Source organism: Triticum aestivum, chromosome 5A (assembly GCF_018294505.1).
Source record: "Triticum aestivum cultivar Chinese Spring chromosome 5A, IWGSC CS RefSeq v2.1, whole genome shotgun sequence".
Classification (NCBI taxonomy): domain Eukaryota; kingdom Viridiplantae; phylum Streptophyta; class Magnoliopsida; order Poales; family Poaceae; genus Triticum; species Triticum aestivum.
In genome coordinates, this window is record NC_057806.1 from 110,753,674 (window position 1) to 110,764,374 (window position 10,701).

Below are 10,701 nucleotides of genomic sequence, written 5' to 3' on the forward strand. Positions count from 1 at the left end.
GGGAGAGAAGGTGAGCAGGAAGGTTGTTGGCGCCGGCGGCATGGCTCCGGCGGTGGGTTGGACGGGATTGAGGGGTGAGAGAGAGATGGAGAAGATGAAACAGAGAAGAGATGGGGATGAAGAGAAGTGCTCCAGGAAAGACCAGATCCTTCGGCAAAGAGATAAGGTGGAGGACGCGTGGGCATGTGGGCCTGTGGGACACGTGGCGTGCTGTGAAGGAGGTTTACGAGAGATAGAAATCATTCGGTTGATTGTAAACGTTTTCCTATTAGAAAAGCCCCTGAGATTATCTGAAAGTTAACAGGCTACCAGTTTTTGTCCTTAGTCTTTTCTTATGCAACACAACTCCAGACTTTATTCACAGACACCCTTGGAACGTCGCGAATTTGAAAAGCCCATACCCTTCCCTCCCCAAATCATCGCACACGAAACCGAAGGATCCGGCAGTTGACTCCTCCCCCAATCAGGCTAGCCGGACGCTCCACGCCGGCCGCCATGGACTCCACAGCGACCGGACCCGAGCTCGCGGCGTCCCACGACGAGGAGGAGGCGGCTCCCCTCGTCTCCGGCGCCGGCGACGGCCGCCGCGGCGCAGGCACAGCGTCGCAGACCCGCGACCTGCACCTCCTCAGCCTGGCCTTCTTCTTCGTCTTCCTCGCCTACCACGCCGCCCAGAACCTCCAGAGCACCGTCAACACGGTACGCATCCTCTCATCCCAAGAATTCCCCAGCGCACCCACGCACGCTCGGACGTGACCGTCGGTGGCGTGGCGATACGACTGATTGGCGCCGGCCGCACGGGCTCTCGCACGCAGGACGGCAATTTGGGTTCGATATCGCTGGGCTTGCTGTACACGTCGTTCACGGCGTTCTCGGTCGTGGGTTCGCCGGTGGTGCGAGCGATGGGGTCCAGGCGGGCGCTCGTGCTCGGCACCTCCGGCTACCTCCTCTTCATCGCCGCCAACCTCGCCCCCTCCTGGTATGTACGCTACCACCAAGCCGCTAGCTCCGATTGCTTCTGCTGTAATTTCTCCGTCCTTGGTAGAGTATATTCCTGGCGGTTCCGACGTATCTCGAGCTGACTGAATCTGTGTGGCGAAGATTCGTCCGAGTGACAGTGGAATTTGGCGGTGTAGGGTACAGTACAAAATAGGGGAACAGATAGGTGGTAAAATGACAAATCTACTAACTTGCCGGCTCAGCATTTGCTTTCCACTATGGCGACGTCCCTTTCGTGGTTGCCGTGCAAGCAAAATGAAATGTGTGACCCTACGCCACGCCCCAATGTAGCTGCATAATCTGGTCCGCACGCCAATTTTCAGTTTGTTCTGAATGGGAGTGAAAAAACTCAATTCTCACTGGAAAAAGATGTTTGATATGTGCAACTAAACGTCAACAAATACAAACATGAGGGTTGGGAGCTCCACACGATAGCCACACCAACCAGCCTCGCCGGTCCTTCCCATGCCCACCTCTGCCTAAGAACAATGAGGGTTGACGGCTATTGTCACCAACATTACCGGTGGCGCCTTCCCACGACCATCCCTCTAAGTCCGCGGGTCATAGGGTTTTCCTGTTTGAAGACAATTGTTTTTTAGGGAACTGCCTGAAGACAATTTAACGACATTGGCAGTGAACTCTTTCCCTTCTCTCTTTCCTTCGGCTTGGCCCTTCTCCCTGTAGATAGTCGACACATGAAAAATGAAAATAATAGGAAAATAACAAATAAGGAAAAACAACAAGGTGGACCATGGCCTACAAGGGTCAAGAGAGTCACTAGATCCGAGTGTTTGAACCGAAGAAGATAAGAGAGGAGCGTCTCGGGTCAAACTAACGAGTGCGCCTTAGTATATGGTCTTTGTGAGATTTGTATTTTTTCTTCATTATTTGTCGTATTCATAGTTTAGACGTGTGTTAAGTAGATGCACCTACGTAAATGAGTGTGTAGGATGTGCATATGGTGGTCCGTGTTCTTCTGTCGAAGAATGTAAGGCTTGCCGTTGAGAAATGTACAATGAGAACTCAAGTTGGTGTAAACATGGGTAAAACTATGTAAAATGTTTAAATATAACTCCAATAGTGTAGATATATACGATCGGAATACCATTCTGTTGCTAGCTATGAAATTGGAAAGGTAGAACTAATCGCATTCAGATGGTATGGATGAGCCACATTTGATGCTTTAGTCATGCTACAAACCACATAAAGTTTTCAATGTTGAATCGGCTGCCAGATCTAGCTGTAACCCTACGTCTAGTGCTCCCCTCCAATCGTCGTGGATGAACGACGCTATGGCAGTGCCTAGAATCAAAGCCACGATCTTCAACTTGCTTCCGACTTGTTCTCTAGAGGTTTGGATGGGATTCAGGCTCTCTCAACACCGGGTCCGGCTAGCAAGCCATCGTGTACTCTGGATGGAAACCGATGATCTTGCCCTTGGCTTGACCAGGCAACATCAACGTCCATGGTTCATGTTCTTGTTGAAGGTGCTGGCTCGAAACTTTGCTTCAGAGATGAAAATCCCAAGTTCGACATTTGGTTGAACATGTCCAACAGACACACACGCGGTGTTCTCTTATAGAAGGCTCTATGTGAGCGTAGCAGACTTGTTGTTGTTTTGTCACAAGTCATAGGGTCTATGGTGGAATTGTGAAGATACCGTTGCAAGATAGGTCTTTTTTGGATGCCTTGAGTTTCACTTTTTTTTTCTTTTTGTAAACTAATTTGTTCGACATCGATGCTTGAATTTACTTGATATTGTTGACTAATTAATAATAAATGGATGTATGCATCAACCACGTTTTTTTTGCGGGTTGCAGAGGCAGAAGTTGATCACCTTTTTTTGAGAAAAATGAGAGTTTGTACTTCACTCATTTTTGTAAAGAAAATATACACACCCAATTTTGGTTTTAATCTTGTAACATTTTGGCTCATTTCATATCGAGATGGATGCCGAATAACTAGCGGATATTTTCGGCCTGCGCTTGTCCGGTTGTAGTTGGAGTCTTGGAACAGAACAGCTTGGTCGGCAGCAGCCATGCGCGCCTGCCCCCACTTATTTTTTAAAGATCCGATCAGATGTGCCACCTGACAAGTGGAACCGTTGGAGTAGGCATACGAGGATTACCCAAACAGCAACTGGATATGTACGTAAATAGACAAAAGCTCTGTGTCCATCGGCGGCAGCATTGGATACGTAGCAAGTTCCAACCACCGTCGCCGTCAGTCGTCACCTTGCAGAAGCTCCAAGCAGGATACCAACAAGGTGTGCAGGCCAGGAACTGAATGCTTTATGTGCTTATATAAGTGCACCGTGGATCTTAAGCTAAGACATGGCGGGCGGAGCGATTAACCTAAGCAAAGCAGGGTTACGATGCTGTCGATGGATCCGTGTCACCATCCTAAATTGGACCATTATAAGTTTGTTTAGGGGAAAAAGTTGGACCATTAAGTTGGCTGTACGGCCTGCCATGCACCCATGGTCTCAAGTTGAGTATTAGGTCCTGTTTGGTTCACAAATTTTAGGATTTTTTTAGTCCCAACTAAAAAGTCCCTAGTTCTTAAAAAGTCGTTTTCAAAGACTAAAAAGTCTCTAATCCCTTTCTAGAGGTTATTAAATGATCATGTTGCCCCTAGTATATAGAATAATAATAATTAAACAACATCATGGGGTGGCGGGCCAATGGATGCATAGAGGGGCATTGTTGAAAAAGTCCCAAAAAGTCTAAAAAAAGACTTTCCTTAAGAGTCTTTTTCATTTAGTCCCAAATGCCTAGTTTAGTTCCTCAAAAGTCCCTTCCGTTTGGTAAAAAATCTCTAAGAGTGATTTTTTCTAGTCCCTACATAAAAAAATCCCTGGAAACAAACACCCCCTTACTTCCTTCGTCCGAAATTAGTTGTCGCTTGCTTGAATGGATGTACTGTAGCATTAAATTTCGAACGGAGGGAGTAGATAATTTGGATGATTTGAGTTTTGTGGTGATAGTGAAGTGGGGTTTCTTCCAGACAGGCAGATCCTCTAGCTCCACGTGTATCTCCCCTACATTCACATGGCATTGAAAACGGCAGCAAGATGGCAGGCGCGCACGGCCAAGTAGTTCCCGGCAGCCACGGTCTACGGCTAGCAAGACGAGCCGCTTCCATGCGGGCCCACGCGACGCCTAGTTCTCTCCGCAGTCCGCTCGCTGGCTCGCCGGCCGCCTTCTCCTCTCCTCGGTAACAAAGGAGCGACCGCAGCATAAAAAGCTTCTAGACGCGCCACTGTCGCGCCCAGCTCCCACGCCTCCCCTCCCCTCGCGCTGCTTCTAGAAGCCTCCAGCGATGGACGCCCGCCGCGACGACGAGGAGGAGGCGGCGGCGCCGCTCCTGGGCGCGCCCGCTCCGAGGAGCCACGCCGCCGACGTGCACGTCCTCTCCGCCGCGTTCGTGTGCTTGTTCTCCGCCTACAGCGCCGCCCAGAACCTCCAGAGCACCGTCAACGACGTACGTACGCGCACCTCCCTCCCTCTTTCCCCGCGTCGATCTCGCTCGGTTCGATCCTGATGTGGGTCCTGGCTGCAGGAGGGCGACCTGGGCACCGTCTCCATGGGGGTGCTTTACACCTCCTTCACGCTCTTCGCGGTCGCGGCGTCGCCTGTGGTCAGGTGGCTGGGCGCCAGCCGCGCGCTCGTCATCGGCACCAGCGGCTATCTGCTCTTCATCCTCGCCAACCTGGTCCCGACATGGTGCGTATCGTCACGAGGCGCACAGTCGGACAGACTCTCTGACATGATAGTGCCTCGCTGGTCTGTATAGCAGTGTTTGGTTTGAATGCTTGGTCCCTGCTTGATAGAATGCCTGCCTAGACAATGTTCATTCCCCTGAAAGAAGTTCGGTTAAGTTAGACAGAGTGTCAATTTTATTCGATAATTTGTTGTCTCGTCATGTGATTTTTGTTCGTAGTTGAGACGTTGATTATAGCCAATCGATTTTTATGGGCTGCAATCTCCCCCCTGATTGCTACTTGAATTGTGAGAAGTTTAGGCTCTTTGGCCTTGTTATTAAGATCATGGATTCAAATTATTTCCGTGCTCATTTAGTTCCTGGATTCGTCAGGGCTGAACTTCAGCTGCAGCCTAATTAGTTGACGTGCTGATCTTGGACCAGAACCTTAGTTCTTGCATCAGGTAGAGGCCCAGTTTACTAGGTCGTACATTGTGCATACAATTTATTCTATATTTCAAACAACACAATGAGCCGATGCCCTGTTTAGCTGGAGTTAAAAAAATCTCAACTAACCCAAATAGCTAATTCGGTGAAGTGTATGTTGGTAAAAACCTCGTATTAATCACGAATGGCCTTTGGCCCTATTTGATGTGTTCATAATCCGGTAAAAAAATGGTTGTGTAATATGCCAGTTTGTATTTATTTTCAAGTTCAGTAAATTCAACAATCTGCAATAATGAGACGCCTTTGATGTTAACTTGAACAACAAATTATCAGGTACACAATGGTACCAGCTTCACTGTACCTGGGTTTTACCGCATCAATCATTTGGGTTGGGCAGGTAATAATTTTGCTTTCCAATAAAGTATTTAGTACCCATTTATGTCTGGTTAACGTACATACCCGTTCGCAATGCAGGGCACATATCTTACTTCTGCTGCCCTCAGTCATGCAAGAGACAACAATTTGCCCGACGGTCCAACTTTAGGAAGCTTTAATGGAGAATTCTGGGGTGTGTTCGCTAGCACACAGGTACAAGCTATTTACTATTAAAACATGCATAGAGCTACTTTAGCAGTTGTTCATACCTCAGAGTGTAGTTTCTATTACTTTCTGCACATAGGCACATACCCTGTGCAGCTACAAGGGTACAATGGTCTCTGACATAACGACTTCAATTACGTTTGAATTGTGTAGGTCATTGGGAATTTGATCTCACTTGCTCTACTGAGAAATGGAAAGGTTAGCATCTCAATTTGGATCCTTTCAGTGTCTTATGAGCATCTTGTGGACTGCCATTTTACTTGCACATCATGTGTGTTTGATCCTATCATCTTCATATCACTTCAGGATGGAGGAAGTGTAACAGGAAAAAATCTGCTGTTTGTTGTGTTCCTTGGATGCATGATTATCGGCATTGTATTGATGTGTTTACTGTCCAAAAGGGATGAGAAACGAGATAATGCTTCGACACACTCCTCATTTGGATCTATGTTGAAGTATATTGTTGCCCCTCTCAAGGACCGTAGGATGATTCTTCTGATCCCTCTTATCGCATATTCAGGTTTACAGCAGGCATTTGTATGGTAAGTAATGGATAATCTTTTCAGCATTGATGGTGGTTCAGCTCTTTCTGTGCCTTTTCTAACAGGATGTGGTTTTCTTAGGGCTGTATTCACAAAGAGTATTGTGACACCTGTGCTTGGCATATCTGGAGTTGGTGGCGCCATGGCAATTTATGGCGCATCTGATGTAGTTGTAAGTGAAACTATTAACTTGGTGTTAACATTATCCAGTACCAGTTCGTGTTCCTGTTTTCATCTGCTGTTGCTTCAGGTTTAGAAAATAGCTAAGTCCACAACTTAAACAGACAACTGTATAAAAACATATCATCTTCCATTTATTTACAGTTTATACACATCATTCTAAACTGCTGGAAAGACCATACTGTATGTTTAGTTGATTGAAGCTCGCTTGACATTGCAGTGTTCATTGGTTGCTGGACGTTTTACCTCTGGGCTTCATTCAGCTACATTTATAGTGTCAGTTGGAGCTATCGTTCAGGCTGTGGTCCTGTTCTGGTTGCTTCTTTTTTACAGGTTTGATTTTTTAAGTTGTCCTTGTTTGCTGTGCTACTCTTCCCGTATCATTGCTATTGCAGTCTACTCATTGTTATCTTGCTTGCAGTCCAATGGAGGGGCTACTTGGTGCAGCGATTCCACTATTTATAGGTGCCTTATGGGGTGTTGGTGACGGAGTCTTGAACACACAGTTAAGCGCATTACTTGGATTGCTGTTCGAGGATGTCAAGGTAATCATACTATGGTTTGTTTTCTCTAGTGTTCCTTGTACAGATACATCCTAGTTTTCCTTATGTACGGATCTTGTTTTATTAGGGTATTCTTAGTTTCTTATCCAAGTGCAGTGGTTTGGCTCGTGGGTCTATTGTTGGCAGGTATTTTCAGAAAAATGAAAATTCATATCTCAACGTTTCAGAATAAAAAAAAAATCATATATACACCAAGATGTGGTGTACATACCTGTAAAATTTCATTGATAAATATGTTCATCTGTGCGCTACCAAAAAAGGTGTGGATCTATATAATAGCAAAAACACTTAGGGCCTGTTCGGCCGCTCTCCGCGGAGCGGAGCCGGCGGAGCGCCCTTTTAGCAGCTCTGCGTATTATACCTAGCAAGCCACTCCGCTCCGGCGCGGAGCCGCGGAGCGGAGGGAGTCCGAACGCGGCCTTAATTTTGTGTTTCCGGTTATTACCTCACCTTCAGTGAAAAGATATCGATGGCTGCTTCATCTTAAATAAATGCCAGCGGTGTAATGCTTTGATTTCATTTGCTGTGGACCTTGTGTTAATGACGAAATGTATAATTCGACACGTTCTATTTACTGATACAACTAAGTTATCTTAAATAAATACTAAGCTTGTCTTGAAAAATGACAAATGCAGGAAGCAGCTTTTGCACAGTTGAAGGTTTGGCAATCAGGTGCCATCGCAGTCATCTTCTTCTTGAGCCCAAGCATCACACTACAAGCAATGCTTATCTTGATGGCCACATCACTCGTCATCTCCTTTGGCTTGTTCCTGTTACTTACCCTTGTTGTCGAGAAGCCATCAAGCATCAGAGCATGAGGCAAATCCTATTTCGGTGTGCAGACGGTGTCGTCGTCACCACATGGTTAGTGACCAACAGCATGTACAACCACACTGGTGTATTGACCTGTGATATGAAACTGAGAAGGAAGAGCATCATCATCCATCACGACGCGACGCCATGGCAACGTGCACATCATGCTATTCATGTCAGACATTGTTTGCTGGAGGTCTGAAGTGAAGAGGTTGCAGGCAAAATGTGGGAAGTGAGAGTCGGCCTTGCATTTCGTTTCCTGCCACTTTTCAATCCCCTGTTATTGCCCATGACCGTGTCTTGTTACAGGAACCACATACTCCATTATAATTATAATTTATATAAGAGGCAACATTTCATTCAAACAAGTGATGATATTTTGTGTTGGGGTAACCTATATCTTTCTCTGTCTTTCCATATGGGCCATGATCCACCTGCAAAATAGTCTTCCTTTTTTGCGGGGAACCTGCAGAATAATCTGACTGACCCGATATCGGCCCAAGCAAACAGGCCCAAGTTCTAACTGAAACTGTTGGTAAGTTCTGTTTTTCCTTTTCGTTTGAGGAATTAAGTTCTGAAATTTGATGTTTGTCAAGTGCCCTGCCTTTCCATTTCCCAGTAGCTACAAATATTATGGAACACTACGCAATACGCATAGTTGAAGGAACACAATAGCATTGCAACAGAGATGAAATTAAAGGAGTGGTACTAGAGAAGGAATGAGAGCAACACCCAGAAAATCAAGTGGGATACATGTTCCTCTGTTTATTCATGGTACATCACACGGGAGACACACTGACGCAAAGATGGCTCACACGAACAAACTGGAGACAACACGTACAGAGACGGAGGGAACACATGCAATACATTACTAACCATTACCGGAGACAACTTAAGCACCAACACCCATGCAAATGCAGGCAGGCTAATTCTCCATTACCAAGCGGCTGCTGACGAGCCTCCCTCCCGTCAGTTGAAGTAGCCTGACGGCGAACGTGGCGGCTGCTTCGGCTGCGAGGACGATTGTTCCGGCGTCTGGGGTTTGGGGTCCGGCTTCGGGCTGGGGCCCGGGGCAGGCTTTGGGTCGGGCGTGGGCTTGGGGTCAGGCTTTGGCGCCGGTCTAGGGTCGGGCTGCGGGTCTGGTTTGGGGTCGGGTTTGGGTGCTGGGTCAGGTTTCGGCGCCGGTTTGGGGTCGGGCTTGGGTGCTGGGTCAGGTTTCGGCACCGGTTTTGGGTCTGGTTTTGGGTCAGGTTTTGGCGCGAGTTTAGGGTCGGGCTTGGGTGTCGGGTCAGGTTTCGGCGCGAGTTTAGGGTCGGTCTGCGGGTCTGGTTTGGGGTCAGGCTGTGGCGTAGGCTTCGGCTCTAGGCTGGGCTCATGTTTCAGCTCCGGCGCCCTCCCAGCGACGGCGAGGCTAGCAACATTTGCCGCGACGAGGGCCAACAGCAAGCACAGCGAGAAGGCGGATGCCCTCATCGTCGCCGATCACTAGCTAGCTGCTCACAGCTCACTCAGCTCACTTGCTTTGTAGTATGTGTCTCACACTTGGCTGTGTGAGTGTGTGGCGGAATTAGTAGAGGATTTATAGGCCCGGCGAGCGTGCCAACACCGGACGCGTGTCCATTGCCTTTGCGAGCCCGTGACCGGCACGGTGACCAGCTACAGTGACATCTCTCAGCTTTTGTTCATGTCACCTTTGCATGGCATGCGCGCACCGGCCAAATCATCCAGCAGAAAAGAGCCAAAGGATCCACGAGACGGCATGGATCGACGGACACGTACGCGGGCATTTTGCGAGATCTAGGACCCCGTCCGGACACGAACAAGTGGCACGTACGCATGCATGCAAAGAGCCGGTCCCCGCTCCACCTTCGTCTTCTTCGATTGTCTCTGCTTTTGCTATGCGTTCCTTCTCGACTACTCGATCCATCTTAGAGACATAAACCGAGCCAAAATGCTACCCCCTCCATCCATTATATATATATATATATATATATATATATATATATATATATATATATATATATATCGCTATTCGTCATTCCGAATGAGGAATAGTTATTCTCCCCCCCTCCTATATTTTACCATCAATGCACCGTAATTTTACGTTTCGTAAGTTTTGTCTTATTTCCGACGCAAAAAGGGACCGTAAGAAAATATATAATTACCGTAAAAAATATTTTATGTTATGTAAAATTATAAACGTAAAAACATAGTCTGAAATACACATAAACTGCAAATTTTCTTGTCTTATGATCTATATTTTTATTTTCTTATGTCAAATTTTACGTAGTGAATCAATAGAAATGTAACTATTTGAATTCCAAGCGTAGTTTAATTATGAAATGATCGTAAGATTACCTCGGGTGAAGAATAACTTATTCTGCACCCTGGGTGATGAATAGTAACACTATATATATATACACATACATAAACACTATTCTGATCACGGGATTAGAATAATATTCTGATCACAACATGAACTTCCCAAGTAACGCGCCTGACCTTCCCCGAGTACTAGGTTGAACTTTAGCTAAAAGGTGTCCAAATGGGGCTTCTGATATATCGTTGGAAAGCTATGGAGATCAGTATCATGACCCAAGTTAAATTTTTGACAAAATGTAAGCGGTTTAAGAGCAGTTTTGAAAACCGTTTTTTCTTCATACAAAAAACGTGAATCGTATTTTCGATCGCATTTTTAAATGTTTATCGGAATGAGGCAAATAATATGGCGTTGGAAAGCTGCTGCAAAACCGCTCCTTCCATATGTTGAAAGTTTTCTCAAATTCCCTGCGGTTAAAGAGTAATTCGGAAAATCGTAGAATTTCACAAACCGAACAGCCGAGTTCGTTTTTTCG

General features: G+C 46.5%; 2 protein-coding genes across 3 annotated transcripts; one reads left to right on the forward strand and one right to left on the reverse strand.

Annotated features, from left to right (window-relative positions):
• The first annotated feature begins 370 nt into the window (after positions 1-370).
• LOC123102528 (UNC93-like protein 3) lies at positions 371-8,214 on the forward strand. Of its 2 annotated transcripts, none has more exons than XM_044523914.1 (10): positions 371-699; positions 816-979; positions 5,482-5,545; positions 5,623-5,736; positions 5,902-5,946; positions 6,055-6,290; positions 6,372-6,462; positions 6,691-6,803; positions 6,892-7,015; positions 7,669-8,214. In XM_044523914.1, the coding sequence occupies exons 1-10, from the start codon at positions 496-498 to the stop codon at positions 7,849-7,851; spliced, it is 1,338 nt and encodes a 445-aa protein (XP_044379849.1). In that variant the 5' UTR covers positions 371-495; the 3' UTR covers positions 7,852-8,214. The 2 variants fall into 2 exon arrangements, with proteins under 2 accessions (XP_044379849.1, XP_044379850.1); XM_044523915.1 differs by lacking the exons at positions 371-699; positions 816-979 and adding exons at positions 4,067-4,482; positions 4,561-4,724.
• Positions 8,215-8,581: 367 nt separating this feature from the next.
• On the reverse strand, positions 8,582-9,397 carry LOC123106674 (protein TsetseEP-like). Its single transcript, XM_044528767.1, has one exon. It carries the CDS (start codon positions 9,317-9,319, stop codon positions 8,816-8,818), a length of 504 nt encoding a protein of 167 aa, XP_044384702.1. The 5' UTR covers positions 9,320-9,397; the 3' UTR covers positions 8,582-8,815.
• Between the last annotated feature and the right edge of the window lie 1,304 nt (positions 9,398-10,701).